This window comes from Leopardus geoffroyi, chromosome B2, assembly GCF_018350155.1.
Source record: "Leopardus geoffroyi isolate Oge1 chromosome B2, O.geoffroyi_Oge1_pat1.0, whole genome shotgun sequence".
NCBI classification, from domain to species: Eukaryota; Metazoa; Chordata; class Mammalia; order Carnivora; family Felidae; genus Leopardus; species Leopardus geoffroyi.
In genome coordinates, this window is record NC_059332.1 from 40435962 (window position 1) to 40452973 (window position 17012).

At 53.2% G+C, this 17012-nt stretch overlaps 1 protein-coding gene and 1 long non-coding RNA gene across 3 annotated transcripts in view; one reads left to right on the forward strand and one right to left on the reverse strand.

Annotated features, from left to right (window-relative positions):
- Positions 1-336: 336 nt before the first annotated feature.
- Positions 337-17012, reverse strand: part of CB2H6orf132 (chromosome B2 C6orf132 homolog) — a 49324-nt gene continuing 32648 nt past the window's right edge. The window contains exons 5-6 of one of the 2 annotated variants that reach the window (XM_045498205.1): positions 16827-16975; positions 337-870 (exon numbers count right to left, since the gene is read on the reverse strand). In XM_045498205.1, the coding sequence (XP_045354161.1) occupies positions 16858-16975 (118 nt within the window). In that variant the 3' untranslated portion in view covers positions 337-870; positions 16827-16857. Of the gene's footprint in view, positions 871-15389; positions 16976-17012 lie in introns of those variants that run through there. The other variant, XM_045498204.1, reaches the window with a different exon arrangement.
- LOC123608373 lies at positions 877-3541 on the forward strand. Its single transcript, XR_006717209.1, has 2 exons — positions 877-2130; positions 3006-3541. It is a non-coding gene; the product is annotated as an uncharacterized LOC123608373 (long non-coding RNA).

Here is a 17012-nt window from a genome sequence, read left to right on the forward strand (position 1 = left end):
TTAGAAACAGGCCAAGAGCACCTGGCCCTTGAGTGTTTGCCTTGGGCCACTACGGCAGGCTTCACAGCATTGACCCATCCTGCCAGTCACCCGGCTAAACACTCTGGAGTCTTCACTTTTCCTCTGCATCCGGTCGGTCACCAAATTCTGCCACCCCTTCCCCGCCTGGCCAGTCTGATGCTGCACCTCCCTGCTCTCCCCCAGCCTGCGTCCCCTGAAGGCCCGTCTTCCTACAAGCCCTTCCCCTCCCTGCAGGACGCCTTGTAGTTCTTCCCTACCCCGCTCCTTACCCCAAGCCCAGCCTGCCCGATCTGGCTCCCCAGGTCCAGTGTCAGTTCATTGTTTCTTTTGGATAACGAGTATCGCTTTCATTTATTCAACAAAGGCGGACCTAGTGCCTTGGGTGTAGGCCAGAGACTGCCAGGCTCGAAGGATTCCACAGTAAACAAGACAGTCATGACCCCTGCCCCCAGGGCATTCATTCCAGTGAGACAAAACCCAGCGCATTAGAGATTGTGGAGAAAAGTGGAGAAGGACCTAATGGGGGTCTTTATGCCTTGAGGGGAGAAGGCCATTCTCATCACCGCTGCCCCCTGAGCCTTCATTTGTGTGCTTCCTGCCTCCCATCTCCTAAAATTTTACCTGTCCTTCTAGTCTCCATATCCTCTCCCCGGATTATATTGATCCTTCCCTTCCTCATTCATTCATTCAGCAGACTTTAACCGAGCTACTTACGGCGTGCAGGGGCTGAGCCACACGTTGGGATACAGCACAGAGTAAAGCCATTACCTCCTCTGACATCGTGGTCCAGTTGTGGGACAAAGAGCCCACAAACAAGAGGCATGTAATGTCGGGTGGTGAAGTGGGGGCCTGCAGGGAAAGCGAGAGTGTACTTTGGGTGATTTAAGGAAGATGTAATAAAGGGATTACCTCCAACAGTGTGGGCAGAGGGTAGGGCGCCACTAGCCTGGGTGTACTTCCTGGATGACAGGGATGGGGGGTGGGGGGAGCAGCTACCAGAACCCGGAGAGAGGCCTGTGTGGGCACCTTCTGCCAAGAGCTGAGGCCTTAGGTCATTGAGGTGCCAGGTCACACACAGCAACCCTGCAGGGAAGGAGCCAGCTGGGAAATTAATAGCCTGACCCCAGCCTCCTCCCTCCAAACTTCCGGTGTCCTGCCCATTCTCTGCCCAATGGAAGCTGGAAGCCAGAGGGCCAGCCTCCCAGGGCACAGCGCAGGGTGAAGGTGGGAGTGAGTGGATCTGGAGGAGCAAATGAGAGGACCTAGGTGCTGAAGGGGTCACGTTTTGTTTATTTTTGAGAGAGTGCACGCGTGAGCGTGGGACAGAGAGGTGGAGATCTGAAGCGGACTCTAGGCCGACAGCAGTGGGCCCGATGCCGGGCTCGAACCCACGAACCAGACCGCGAGACCATGACCCGAGCCTGAGTCCAACACTCCACAGACTGAGCCGCCCAGGCGCCTCAGGGATGGCTATTTTAGAAAAGGTGAGGGAGGAAAGCTGTCTCTGAGCAGGGCCCTGAATGCATCCATGAGGCCAGCCACCCATGGAAAAGCATTCCAGGGAGAGGGAAAGGCAAGCAAGCATGCAGGCTCTGAGGCAGGAGTGTCCGTGCCCCCGGGCAGTGAGAGGCTGTGTGCCTGCAGAAGGAAGAGAGGCTGGGGAAGAGCAGGGGTCACCTGGCACATAGCCTCCCAAGCCTGAGGAAGGGCTTTGGGTGTTATTCAGAGACAGGTAAAGAGGGAGCGTCAGGCTCATTCTGGCCGCTGGAGGGGCATGAGACTACTTGTCTTTAGTTATGTTTGCAAAGTTTGGCATGGAGCATACATGATTCAACTGGAGGGACAGCCAGTGCCCCCCAAAACTGGAGGCCACGAGAGAGCCAACAAGGCTGAGTGTGACCTCTCCCTGCCGTCAGTCCTGGACTGAGGGGAGAGGGAGGAAACACACAGTAAACTCCCTTCCCCCAGGCGCTCACGCTGTAGTCAGGGAGACAAAGAAACACGAGAACCTGTTTAACTCAAGATGGGGGAACCGTCAGGAGAGGGATAGACTTGAGGGCTGAAGACTGCCTGTGTGGGATGGGTTGGCAAGTAAAGCTTCTGGAAGAGGTGAGTAAGGGACAGGGGAGAGCCCAGATGGCCTGAGGGAAGGCGGGAGGGCAGGTGACCCTGCCTGAGAGCACTCAGGTGCTCAAGTCCCCACCATCCCCAAAGCCCCACCTGCTCCTGCACAGCACCCCCACCCCAGGCTCCTGTGCCCCTCCTGTAATGTCTTTGGAGGCTAGTTTGGTGTCAGCTATAACCAATTCTCTCCCTTGTAAATCTGTCAGAGGTCTCTTCCATGGCATTGGTCCTCAGGTGACACCCCAGCTCGGTAGGTTGGGTTTGGGAACATGTCTGCCAGCTCTACAACAGTATTTCCCCAGAAAAGGGGTCATTTGAACTGGTGCGGTCTGGGGCTGGAAGGGGGCCCTGCTCCCGCGCATTTACCCAGTGAGTTCCTGATGATGTGTGAGGCTTAATAGAAGGATCAGGAGGCTCAGAGGCTCTTAGGACTAGTTGTGCCCTGGGTATAAGAGGCATGAGCTGATGGGGCACCTGCGTGGCTCAGTCTGTTAAGCGTCCAACTTCAGCTCAGGTCATGATCTCGCAGTTCTTGGGTTTGAGCCCCACGTTGGGCTCTGTGCTGACAGCTCAGAGCCTGGAGCTTGCTTCAGATTCTGTGTCTCCCTCTCTCTGTGCCCCTCCCCGACTCGTGCTCTGTCTGTCTCTCAAAAATGAATAAATGTTTAAAAAAAAAAAAAAAAGAAGCATGAGCTGAGCCTTGCCTGTTATTTGCCATCATGAAAGAGCCGGTGGCGGGGGCTGGCGGGGGGGGGGGGGGGCAAATTCTAATTTCACTTCTTTAGGTTTTCATTATGCATTCATTTATGAATTTTCTTTGACTACTGATCGTGAGTTTATCGTTCTTCTGTTTTACTCAGGCTCATACTGAAACAGGTTCTTAATTCTCTGAACGTCAGCTCACATTGCGGGTGGAGGGGGCAGCCGGCCCGAGGGAATGATTTCCCATGGACATTCTCGCTTCTGGAGACACGTTCAAGGTATTTTTCCTCCTCCTGGAGCGAGTGGCTTAGCCTCAACTCCATTTTATTACTAGCTTTTCCTTCTTTCCGAAACAAGTTGTTTTATTTAATTTTGAATAGATAATATATGTACACAGTATAAAATTTAAAAGACAGGAAAAAGATCTAAGTGATGACTAAGCATCTCCTTCTTTCCCTGTTTCCCAGGCTCCCAGTTCTCTTCCCTGGAGGCTACCAGTATGTTAGTATCAATATTATCTTACCTATTCTTCCAGAAATAGTCTGTGTTTCAAATGCAAATGCTTGTATATACTCGCTCCTCTTTTTACCCAGTGGCGGATACTATACAAACTATCCATGCTTTCTCCCGCACTTCTCAGTGTATCATTTGGCAATGGTTCCATGTCAGTAATAAAAAGTTTCTTTGTTCTGTTTCTTGGTCGCGTGGTGTTCCATAGTGTGGCTCTACCGTAACTTAGTCAACCTGTCCCCAGGGGATGGGCCCCTAGGGAGTCTCCAGCCTTCTACTGTTGCACACGGATGCAGTGAGCAGATCTGTGCGTAGGTCGTTTCTCTGTGCGCACCTGCTAAATGTGGACAGGGGTCCCCGGTTGCCCCGCGAGTCATGGCAACTTACACTCTTGCCTCCGTGCCTGCCTCTTACAGTTCCACCTCCCGTGTCTCCAAACCTGTTGGGGTTAGTTCACCAGTCCGAGCGGTAGAAGATGGTTTCTTGCTGTGGTTTGTTTGAGTGGACTTCAGTATCTTTTCCTGTCCATTTTATCGTAGCAAGCAAGTGCATGGGTACCAGCCAGGATCGGGGGCTTCATCACCATGCGGTGTGATGGTGCCCCACCGAGGGGCACCCCAGGCACTCTGGCATCACAAACGCCTTCTGGGCTGAGACTTTCCAGGGAGGGTGACACATGAGCTGGCCCTTAAAGTTGACCAAGTCAAGCAAAGGAAGGAAGGACATTCCAGGCAGAGAGAACAGAGACTACTTCCTATGAGGGGGACGCGAGGCTGAGTGTGGAAATGAAGGTTAAAGGTAAGGTGGACCCTAAGGGCCTCATTGGCCTTGCCGAGGAGTGTCTTTTGATCCTGTAAGGGTCAGAATGCCAATGAGAAACCAAGATATATTTTGGAACCAATCCATTGACACAGTGCTAGGGCCAGGCACCCGTGCTAAGCTCTTCGCCTGGATTAGTCTGTGCGTCCTCTCACTAGCCTGATGAGGTGGTACAATTATCCTCCCTGCTTACACACGTCCCGACTCATTTATTAATAGCACCATCATTCTCGATGCTTACCAGAAGAGGAAACAGAGGCTTAGAGGTTAAAAGAACGAGGGTAAGGTCCCCAGACGCCCAAGTGGCTACAAGGGCTTCAAGCCCTGCTCCTTCCCGACCTCTGTCTGCCCTCTCTGGGAGCCACAGGTTGGGCTCTTTCCTGGAAGGGTGGAGCCTGAAGGGGACGAGAACCTTCTCAGGGAGCAGAGGCAGCTCCAGGACACCAGGCCCCCTCCCAACTTGCGGCTTGTGGTTCCCGCGTCTAAGTTGCCTTCCAGCGATCTCCGTGCGCATCAAGCAAATCCAGACACGCGTCTTTCCCTTTTTCACACAGATGTTGGCATGCTGCATCCCCTTTTCTGCATTTGTTCCCCACCCCCACTTAATACCTCTTGGAATTCGCTCCGTATCGGTTCATAAAGAGCGTCCTTGTTGGTTTTGATGGCTGTAGAGTGTGCCGCTGTGTTGTCTTCCTCTAATTTATTGCCACTTATTTAGGGAAATTGAGACTCTCTCCAACAAACAATGCTGCCATCGCATGATGTCATTTTGCTGGGATTGCTGTCGCTGAACTTCCCAGAAGCGGTGCTCCTAGCCCACAATATGCATTTAGCATTTTGGTAGCTACTGCCAAATGCCCTCCCACAGGGATTGTGCCATTTTACCCTCCCTCCAGGGAAAAAGAGCCTGCTTCCTTCCACCCTGATCAACACAATGTGTGTGATCAAACTTTTGATCTTTTGCCAACCTACGTGAAAAAATGGTATTTTAGAATAGCTTTAGCTTCCATTTCTATTATGGCTGAGGTAAACTTTTCCATGGTGGATTTTGTTTTATTTTTTAATGCTTTATTTATTTTTGAGAGAGAGCGGGAGAGAGAGAGAAAGAGAGAGAGAGAGAGAGAGTGTGTGTGTGTGTGTGGATGGGGGAGGGGCAGAGAGAGAGGGGACAGAGGATCCAAAGCAGGCTCTACGCTGACAGCAGTGAGCTCCATGTAGGGCTCAAACTCACAGACCATAAGATCATGACCTGATCCGAAGTAGGACACTCAACCAACTGAGCCACCCTGGAGCCCCTCCATGGTGGATTTTAGCATACAGTGTTCCCAGCACGACATCCCTGCTGAGGAGGGACCCAAGATGTTCTCTGGAACACAGCTTTCTCCACTGTCCCTGAGCTGCTGTGGACACCTGTCAGTCCTTTCGATTTACAAATTGTCCTGGTGTGCATGCACAGGAGTAAAGCGAGAATTCTCTCTGAAACTCTGCATTCTCAGAGGGAGGGATACTCCATAGAAATCATCCTAGCTGCTGCCCCCAGCTACATTATCCATCCCTCTCCAACGCCAGAAGCTGCCCCCTTCCTTGATTATTCTCCCCTGAAAATCCAAATAGGATCACCAAAGCAGTGTTTCCTCTCCCTTTTTCCATGTTTCTTGGGCCAGGTACATTCTGGAGAATGATTAGACATTGTCCTAAACTACCGAGTGCTCTCAAGTTGGCCAGTCTCCAGGAGCACAAAAAGGTCAAAAAAGACATACATGTAAGCAAGCCCGAGTTTTCTACTCCTTCCAACCCTTGCTGGTGGAGGATACTGTCACCACAAGCTTGTGAGAGACAGCGGTTCCTGGGCCTGGGCCCTCTTTTGATCGCCCAGGTGACAAGACCAGCAGCAGCCCTCTGGAAAGTCATTCAGCCAACCCAGAGGATGTAGACCCCGTCCTCAAGGATCCCAAGGCTAGTCCTGCTGTCTCCTCCGAAGTGCTTAGTTTCTTCTCTCAGAGGCCCGAAGGTACCAGGTCTCATGGTCTCCCCTGAAGTGTTCCTCTGGCTTCATGGAATGTTCTGGAAACTCTGAGCTCTTGCCAGGGAGTGTGTCCCCAGCTTGTACGAGGGAGGCCTGCATCCTTCCTGAGCTCTCAGGGGCACCCTGCACCGCTGCCCCCAGTAGCTCTCCTTGTAGTGCCATCTGCAACCCATCTACCCGGACTGGGCCACCCCCTCCCCCACCCCCACAGCCTGAGCTCTGCTCTCCCTTCCCTCCCAAGTTCTCCCCCCTCGGAATAATTTTATATGATTTTTAAACAAGAGTGACAGTAAGTCGTACTTCTGTAGTACTTACTATGGGCCAGGTACTATTTAAATATTTATGCGGCACCTGGGTGGCTCAGTAATGTTGAGCGTACAACTCTTGATTTTGGCTCAGGTTGTGATCCCAGGGTCATGGGATCGAGCCCTGCATCAGGATCTGTGCTGAGCACGGAGCCTGCTTGGGATTCTCTTCTCTCTCCTTCGGCCCCTCCCCACCACTCATGCTTGCTTTCCCCACCGCCCCCCAAAAAAGCAGCTTCGAAAAAAAATGATAAGTGGACACAGCACAAAATTCAAAAGGTAGAAGAAGATACCCAGTATAAATAACCTAAGCCTTCCTTCTTTTGTTTTTAAGGTTTATTTATTTTTGAGAGAGAGCACAAGTGGGGGAGAGGTAGGGAGAGGGAGACACAGAATCCGAAATAGGTTCCAGGCTCTGAGCCGTCAGCACAGAGCCAGACATGGGGCTCGAACTCACAAACCATGAGATCGTGACCTGAGCCGAAGTCGGATGCTTTACGGACTGAGCCACCCCGGTGCCCCAGGAAATTTAGTGGCAGCTTCAGGCTTCTCCCCTAAAGCTTGAGAAGGTGGGATGGCATCCTGTTTGTTCCACTTTGCTGTTTGGAAGTCTTGATAGAAAAATATTAGAAGGATTAGTCTAATGAATGGTTCATGTGATCACGAGCTAGTTCCTTTTTGTATTTCTTTTTATTCCACAATGGATTAGAGACGGTTGATGACAGACACAATAAACGATAAAAAGATTAATTAAAAAAACAGGACCAATGGGAAAAAGGCATTAAATAAATCAGTGTGGGGGCGCCTGGGTGGCTCAGTCGGTTGAGCGTCTGACTTCGGCTCAGGTCATGATCTCGAGGTTTGTGAGTTCAAGCCCCGCGTTGGTCTCTGTGCTGACAGCTCAGAGCCTGGAGCCTACTTTGGATTCTGTGTCTCCCTCTCTCTCTGCCCTTCCCCCACTTGCACTCTGTGTGTGTGTCTCTCTCTCCATCTCAAAATAAACATTAAAAAAAATAATAATAAAAAAATAAATCAGTGCGGAGGTAAGGGAGAGGAGGATAAACAAATAAATCTATTGTACATTAGATAGTGATAAGTGCTGAGGAAAAAAGAACACATGGTAATGAGAATAAGGAGGAGGCAGGGTAGGTATTATTGCCCTTTTGTGGAGCAGTTAGGGGAGGCCTTACCTCTCCAAGAGGGTAACATTTGGATTGAGACCAGATAGCTGGAAGAGACTATTCAGTGATGAAGGAACAGCAAGTGCAAAGGCCCTGAGGCAGGAGTGGCATTGGCATGTTAAGGAGTACAGTGTGGCCAGCAGGGAGAGGTAAGGGACAGAGTGGCAAGAGGAAGGTCAAAGGTGAAGGATGAGTGGATCATGTGGGGTCTTGTAGCCTTGTGATCTTTCCTTGAACCAACCTGGGCCTGCTGAGCTGCCCTGTGGTTAACTTATGAAGGAGGGAAAGAGCATGTTCCTCTCTTCTCACTACTCATATACTCTCTTGATGCTCCAGTTTCCTCACCTGTTAACTGGGGATAATACATGTTTTTCAAGGACTGCAAGGTAGGAGGTTTGCCCTCCAAACTCTCTATCAACCCCCAGACTCAAGTAGCTCTGGTCACCTTGACCAAGGCCTAGTCTCACTGGGACTTCTGGGAGACCAGGCTTTAACGTGGATTGCAGGGTTTCTCAACCTGACACTTTGGGCTGGATTTGGGGCGGGGGCGGGGGGCGGGCTGCACTGTGTGTTGTAGGACGTGAGTAGCATCCCTGACTTCCATCTACTAAATGCCCTTACAGTTCCCCCAGGTCTGACAACCAAAAGTGTCCAGGCATTGACAAATGCCCTCTGGGGAGCAAAACTGCCCCCAGATGAGAACACCTGGACTAAAATTAAGCACCAAGGCAGTGCATGTTTAGGCACCAGCAATAGGCTGCTGGAAAACAACTGGGGACAACAGAGGTTTTCCTCCCTTCAAATCAGAGTGTATCTTCAGCTGCTTCTTTTGTTTAACTTCCCTGAAGCTAGACCACAGGAATGTTCTGGAAGACAGTGTTATGTAATACTTTGGAGCTCTGGAGTCTGACCACTGCACAGGAACCCCAGCCCTGCCGGCTTGCTAGCTCTGTGACCTTGGGCAAGCTGCTTAGCCTTTCTGTTCCTCTGTTTCTCATCCATAAACTGAGGATAACAAACATACCTACCTCCTGGGGCTGTTGCGAGGTTCCCATGAAACAATACATGTAAATGCTTGGAACGGTACATGACGAGTCGTTGCAGGACAGGTTCCCTGGGAGACAAAGATTTTTGTGTGCAGAAGTTTATTGGGGCGTGCCTTCAGAATGCACACGGGTGGAGGAAAGGCGGGGAGAAGCGGGGCTGTCTGAGCTTGCTCGAGACAGAGGCCATCAGAAGTCCCGGAGCTAGGGTGACCCTTCTGAGTTGTCCTGAGTTGGTGGGTGGGACGCCTCCATCAGTGAATGTGAGCTGCCCCCACGGAGCAGGTGCGACCTTGGGCAAAGATAGCTCTCTGGTGGAACGGACCATCCCCAGGGAGGGACTCAGCTGAGTGAACTTCAGTCCTGAAAACGGAAGGGGGTGGGGTGCGGCACAGCACAACCTCCATGGGGGAGAGTGCGCATTGGCCAGGATTGTGAGACTAAATTGGAATAGAAGCAAAAGTGCTTTAAAAAAAAATGTTTATTTATTTTTGAGAGGGAGAAGAGAGAGCGCAAATGGGGGAGGGGCAGAGAGAGAGGGACAGAGGATCCAAGCGGGCTCTGCGCTGACAGGCAGCAGAGCTCGAACTCACCAACCGGGAGATTATGACCTGAACCAAAGTTGGAGGCTCAACCAACTGAGCCACGCAGGCGCCCCCAAGCTAAAGTGTTTTGTTTTTTTTTTAATTTATGTTTATTTATTTTTGAGAGAGAGAGTGTGTGTGTGAGAAAGCAGAGAAGGGGCAGAGAGAGAGGGAGACAGAATCTGAAGCCGGCTCCAGGCTCAGAGCTGTCAGCACAGAGCCTGACTTGGGGCTGGAACTCACCAACCGAGAGATCATGACCAGAGCCGAAGTCAGAGGCATAACGGACTGAGCCACCCAGGTGCCCCTAAAGTGCTTTTAAATCACTGTGGACACCTGAGGAATTAGTCCCAGACTAATAGTGCCCCATGCCCGCTCCCAGTACCCTACTATCCCAAGCCCGCAATCTTTCACTGCCCCTCTGGGACAAGGATGGGCAGGCAGAATCCAGAGGCATGGCCATGCCCACCCTGGCCACGATGCCCCAGCCGTGAGACCAAGGCTAGGTCACTCGGCCTGTGGGGACTTTAGATTCTTCCTTGGTATGTTGGGAGTGGTATTGTCAACCCAGAGTGGGGAGAGAGGATTAAATGGGATACTACACAGCGGCAGGTCTCAAAGTGTGGTCCCTGGGCCATCGGGACGGGCAGCCCCACCGGGGAACGTGTTGGAAATGTGAATTCTCGGGCCCCATCCCAAACCCACTGAATCAGGAGCTCTGGGAACAAGTTCTAGGAATCTGTGTTCTGACAAAGCCTCCAGGACTTGCACGCTCAGGTTTGAGAATTACTGGTGCACCAACTAGCACTTAGCTCTGAGCCTGGATCCTAGGAGGAGCCAGATCAACCTCAGCTCAGTCTGAACCTGAGCTCGGACCACCTGCCAGGCTTGAGGTCAGGCGCCTGTGAGCACAGCGCCACCTGCTGGTTACAGACGGCAGGTGTGCACGCGTAAGGATCTCCCGCACGGTGCTTCGCGCTCTGAGAGCTACGCGCGTGAGCGAGGAAGGCCGTGGGGGACCCCAGGGCCCTTTCCACAGACGTCCTCTCCTCACGCCCCTTCATGCTCCCTGGAGAAATCGGGTTAAAGTGAATGTCTAGGGCAGCTTTCAATGGCCAAGAGAGGTGACCAAAAGACAACAGCAGCGTGTGTGTTTGAGTCGGTGATAACAGTACTCCTCGCGGAGGGTTTGGGTGTGGAACACTCTGTAGGGAAAAGCAAACAAATGGCAGCCACTTTTCCTCTGCCCCGCTTATCCATGTGCTCCCACTGGGGTCACAGAGCTGAGAGCAGCCTTGATGACCTGGTCATAGGCCAGCAAGAGGGGCCACCCACAATGCTAGGCCAACAGTGCCCCATGTGGTCACCTGCTCTGTTTGGCCACCCAGCTCTCTGGCTGGGAGAACTTTGTATTCTCCTGCTTTATATTCCTGGCGTGTGTGTGTGTGTGTGTGTGTGTCTCCTGAACTCCACTGTGAGCCTTTTGCCAGGCTCTTTGGCTTGTACTGAAGAGCGCCCCCTAGCAGTGTTGAATGGACTCGATTGGGTTTTGTGTTAACCTTAGGTATTTGAGCCCAAACATGAAAAGATCACAGAGTAGGGGAGAGACAGAAAGAGGGAGAGAGAGAGAACGAGCACCGAAGCCTACCAAATCTTCTTCGAGTAGCTCAGAAAACACGTAACAATGACAGGAAGTGGCAGGAGATACACCTGGGCCGTGAGGAAAGATGAAAGGAACGGGACGGCTCGGTGTGCGGAAGACGTGACTCAAGGAATCTAGTTTTGGAGAATGAGTAGGGCGCGTCCCGCAGAGAGCGCTGGCTGTGCCTCACCTCCCAGAGTAGCACTAGGGGTAAGGATGCCAACGCAGAAGTGGAAGAAACTGAAAAGAGTGAGGCTGGTGGGTCCCCACTCTGCTCCTAGATCCCTCCTACCCTGCGCAGGCAGCTGGCTGTTGAAGGAAGACTAGACCTGCGACTGTAAGGCTTTGCTCTTGAGGGAGGGCTCTCCAGGTGGGGAGGGCCGGCCAACAGGTGCTGTTCCTTCTCATTCTCTGGCACAAGTTGGGCAGAACCTTTGCCCTTGGTCCCTGATACATGGGCGGGATAGGCTGCAGGTCCAAATAACATTACCGGAGACTAAAGAAAATCAAAAGACGAGTCAACGCAGAGTGAGAGTCCTTTGGATAGTTGGAGCCGGCAGCTTCGGGAGGCTGGCCCACTTGCAGGGAGGGCAGGGGCCCTGACCTGATAAGAGGACTGCCTGACATCCTGGCCCTTTTTAAGGACCAGAACGGCCTCACCTGGTAGCATCACCCCCACCCCCCCACCCCCAGCTCTTCCTGTCTCCACTTATAGAATTCTTTTTTTCCCCCAAAGGTTTATTTATTTTTGAAGGGGGTGGGGAGGACAGAGGATCCGAAGCAGGCTCTGTGCTGACAGCAGTGAGCCCGATGTGGGGCGGGAACTCACAAACCGTGAGATCATAACCTGAGCCGAAATCAGACACTCAACCGACTGAGCCACCCAGGCGCCCCTCTTCCTGTCTCCACTTAGAGGGCAGCATGCCTCAGCCAATCAGGCAGGAGCTGCTCCAAGGCATCTTGACACCTTTGAAACCCAAGCCATCTCTAAAACCATAACTTTGTGCCACCCGAGAACCTCAGCATTAGGCCAGGTTACACACATCTAGAAACAAGACAGTTATGTGGTCACTAGTCCGTGGGAGACCTGGCCTTTGCCCTCAAGGAACTTAAAGAGTGCTTGACAGAACTTGATTAAATACTCACGTGTATTCGTTCAACAATACCGTGCTGAATAAGGCCGGCAGTCCTTGCATTTTGAAGCTTGCCAGCTGCAGGGGGAGGGAGAGGAGGAGCGAGTAATGCCAACGGGAAGGGACCAGGGGGCCCCGGGAGCCTTTAGGAGGAGCCGATGTGGCCTTGGGGGCGAGGGATGTCTGAGTTGAGCCTGGAGGATGAGAAAGAGCCAGCCAAGGTGGCTGATGCGGATGCCAAGATGCGGCGGGAGGCATCTCTGAGCAGCGCAGGGCTGCGAGGGGCTTCCTGCGGGAGCTCTGATTGAATCTGGAGTCAGCCTGAGGAAGCCAAAGAGCGAAGAGAAGCAGCAAGGCCGGAATCAGGATTTAGGGATAGCGGGGCCATGGGCCTGGCTGCTCTGGTCTCACGATTGTGTGAGAAGGAAGGAAGGGAAAAATAATCCCTTTTGGAAAGGCCGAATTGGAATGGCAGGCCAGGCATCCACATGGAAATGTCCGCGGGGGCAATTTCATGTGGGAAACGTGGTGCAGAGCGGCTCAGTCTTCTGAAGAAGAACACTATAGACAAGGCAGACTGGAGGCCAAAGTCAGGGTGCTGAGACACCTGGGTGGAGGAAGGGGGCCAGCCTGAAGACAGAGAAGCCCGCAAGAAGCTCAGAGAGAGAATGGTTCTCCAGGAGGGCAAGGGGGAGGGGCTCCTCTGTGCCAAATGTTAAGGAAGCTTCTCGGGCCTCTGGGAATTGGCAGGGGAGCATGGGATTCTTCACGGAAATGAGCGAGCATTCGTAATGCATTCTCTTGGTCTCTACCCCTCTCCCAGAAGTGCACCTTCTCTCTCCTTCCTGGCTAAAAATATCTCCAGAGGCCCCAACACCAGGTCTGCAGCAGCTAGCCAGCCGTCCCTGGGGCTTTGGAACAAGGAGGCCCGGGTTCTCTGCCTCCTATCAGCGGCCACCCGTCCTGGACAGCTAATGATGGGACGCCAGCATTGCCTTTGAGCTGCAGAGATGAAAGTGGCCACCGGCTGCTGGGGGGTGGGTAGGCAGGTGGGGTGAGCAGGCAGGGGCAGTTCTGCCTGACAGCCCAGCACTGGGGTGGCCTGTCTCCTGCACCCAGTGGTCCCAAGTCACCTCTATCCTACAGCTTCCCCCGGGGGGAGAAGCCTTTCCCCGTAAGGAAGTGGGGCCCTGGGGAGAGCTGTACTGCATCGCAGAGGATAGAGCTTTCATGCTCCGCTGACGGCAGGCCCCAGACTCCCAGCACAGCCTCCCTGCTGCTGCTCCGGACCGGGTGGGGCCTCTCAGAAGAGGTGGGGTTCTGGCCACTGGGGCTCGGGTCACACCCAAGGAGCTGCTGGGAGGTTCCAGAAACCAAGGTGTGGCCAACCTGATCCAGGAACACCCGTGCCACCCACGCCAATTAACCTTTTCTGGCACCAGAGTCACTGTTCCCTCCCCAGGCCCTCCCACCCCCTGCTCTGCTAGAAAGACATAGGTTTGGGGTCGTGGCATGATGGGGCGAGGGAGGAGCGGTGAGTGGATACAGCCGGAAGGGAGGCGGCTGTAATGAAGTTTGCAGTTTGGACTCTGGCGGGCTATTCTGAGCAACTCACTTTTCTTCTTGGAGCCTTAATTTTCTCATCGATGCAATGGAATTAGGAGCGCGACAAGGCCAATGCGTTTCAGAGGATTGTGAATAAACAGAGAATGAAAGAACTTTTCAAACTGTCAAGGTCAAGTGTTGCTGGTTTCCGTGACCGCTGCTACCTCAGGAGTTTTCAGGAGTGAAATTCGCGGAGCCCTATTTGGAGGGCATCTGGGGACTGCCTGAAATAACGTGTAAAAATGCATGTGGGGAGCGTCTCTCTGGGGTGAGGATCCATAGCTCTCAGCAGCTTTTTATTTATTTCTATTTTCTTCTCTTCCCCATCAGCAGCTTTTTGAAGAGGTCTGGGTCCCAGGGCACCCGGGTGGTTCAATGTGTTGAGCATCCGACTCTTCATGTGGGAGGGCTCAGGTAGTGATCTTGCAGTTGTGGGATCAAGCCCTGCGTTGGGCTCGTGCTGAGCATGGAGCCTGCCTGAGAGTCTCTCTCCCCCTCCCTCTGCCCCTCCCCTGCTCACGCTCTCTCTCTTTAAAAAAAAATAAAGAGTAAAGACGTCTGGGTCCCTACAAAGTCTAAGACCCACACGCAGCACAAGTCTGTCCCTGTCATTTTTCACATGAGGTAGCTGAGACCCATGGTCACACGGCTTGTCAGAGGGAGTGCCGTAGGTGGGAGACCAGGGCCCCTCCACGACTCCCCTCTGCCCCTCCCATGTCAGGTGAGGGGAGAGAAAAGTTAGGAAGATCAGGGAGGGGTGAGCAGCTAGAGGCAGAGCCCTAAGTCCTACTGGGAGTGGGGGCCCCTGTCCTCTGTATTACCAGGATGAGGGCCTCACAGCGGAAGGACAGGAGGAGGAGGAAGCCCCAGGATAGGGGAGGCCTGGGAGACCCCTCCTGGTCTCCCCTGCCCCCCACCTGCCACAGAGGACTCAGACAGAGGAGGAAACACAACTCTCTCTCGGACACTGTGTCGAGATGACGACTCTGGTTCTGTTTTCTGGAAAAGCTTTAGATACCAAGTCAAAGCTTTACAGGAAACTGTGGAAGGGCCCACACAAACGTAAGGGAGTCATGAGCCAAAAATGCAAATTACTGAGCAACCACTGACCGCCAGACACTTGCTGGGTGTTTTGTGCAAATTGGCATAAATGTCACCACCTCAAGAGGCCTTCCCTGACCACCGGGTTAAAGTAGATCCACTCCTCTCTCCCTGCCCTCTGGTTATTCTCACGCACCCTGTCCCTTTTCCTCCCACCACTTATTACAATGTGTGATGCTTCTGGGTGTTCTTTTTAGCCCCTCCCTCCTTGCCGTGAGCAGGAGTCATGTATATCCACGCTAAGCACAGCGTCTGCCACCAAGAGTCACTCAAATACTCGTTGATGAGTGCACGACTGTCTCTGATCTTCTCAGCAGCCTTGTTAGGTCCGCGTTATCATCATGCCCATTACAAAGAAGAAGAGACTGAGGTTCAGAGAGTCCAAGAGACTTCCTCAAGGACACAGTAGCTCTGCTTCTTTCCCTTGAAGGCTTTCGAGAGAGAACCTAAGGCTCAGAAGAGAAATCGTGGGCCCCGCAAAATGGCTCACCTGGTCAGGCACCGCCCCCCCCCCCCCCCCCCCCCCGTGCTCAGGCTTCCCCAGCAGAGCTCTCCCAACCTCTCATCACACCGAGGTAGCTCCCAGTCATCAATCCACAGCCACAGAGCTGAGGCCAGTCCACACTGGCCTGTTTATTTCCCAAGCCAAGTGACAGCCAGTCCTTCCCCTCCTACTCCAGAGCAACATACAGCTGGGAGCCCATGCCTCACCCTTCAAACCTTACACAGCAGATAAATTAGTGAACTCTTTTATAAAACATCGTACAGGGAAAGTACATACATACATAGAGGGCCAGTGCTGGTCTGGGGCGGGGTTCGCTTCTTGAACACAGGTAACCAGATCCTGTGCCATCGGGGTGCCTGCGCTGTCCTTCCCTGAAGTGGCTCTCCTGCTGTCCCCACAACCTGTATCTTGGCTAGTGACCTCAAGTCCTAAAGGTCCAACACTGTGCCCCCACAAGGTGCTGCTTCCTGGCTATCCTACCGGCCTGCTTCTCTGAGGCTGGCCACTCCCTCCCATTCCTCCTTACCGAGGCAGCCTGCCTTGACTGGTCCCAAGAATTCGGGTCTGGGCCTGCCCATCTCTGCCGCCTCCCACTCCCCATCTTCCAGCATCTTCGCTATGCATTTTGAAGCCCAATAATATTGGGGACCTGTAGTGTTGGGATTGGGAGGGGTGGTTGGGTAGGATGCCCCCTCCAAATCCCAAATGGGTTCTGCCTAGGTTAGGCCTTGGTGTCCAGCTCCCAGGTCTTCTGGCTCCTTGGGCCCAATCCCCCAAATCATGGCTGCCTGGGTCTGCATAGGAAAACAAGACTTAATCCTCTGTCTCCCATCCTGTACTTGCCAAGTCTTCCTTCTCTCTCTAGGCTTCCCTGTGGCTAAGGGCCAGCGCCAGGGAAAATGAACCATCCACCCCGCTATCCCCACCCTTGGCCAATGCAAAGACCTCTGTTCCAGCACCTGCTCCACAGGTTGTATGTGCACATTCCTGGTCCCACCTCAATGTGGCTTCTATGCTAGGAACCTAGGAATCACCTCTTGGGGTGACAAATGGTGGGCCGGCGGAGGCTAAAGAGCTCAACGTGTAGTGCCCCGCACCCCTACCCAGATGGAGCTGGGCCTCAGCCCTCTGGGAGCACTGGACAGACAATCACAGCCATTGGGATGGATTCCCATTCAGACTCAGTGCCCCACCCCTTGCTTTCAGGACCTGCTCAGGAGTCCATGCTGGTAAAACCGCTTTAAGTCGTGCTAAAGCAAACAGTACCAGATAGCGGAAACTCGGGCTCCAGGCCCTTAAAGGTTCCTCCTCTCCTCCCTCCTTCCCCCTCCCATCCCCATGTGCAGACAGTCCACAGCCACGCCAGTGCTTTGGGAAACAGAAACCCACTGTGTATCTTCCCACGGCTTCTCACTCGTCCTCCGTCTGTGTTCGGGTAACAAAGACTCCTGCATGTTTAAGTCAGGCCGCCTAACACCTGCTGCGTCCCTCCCACCCCCGCAAAAAACAAGTGCCCAGGTCTGACCCCTTGGAGTAGAGCTGAGAACACCCTGGGCTCAGGACGGGGCTTTCCGGTGGTTCCCCGAGTAGGCATAGGAGATAGGATGGCGGGTCCCAGGCCTCACGGTGAATGTATTGATGGGGCTTCCATAGTGGGGGGTTCCGTGGGGAGACCTGGGGAGGGAGAGCAGGAGAGAGGTGAGGTTAATAT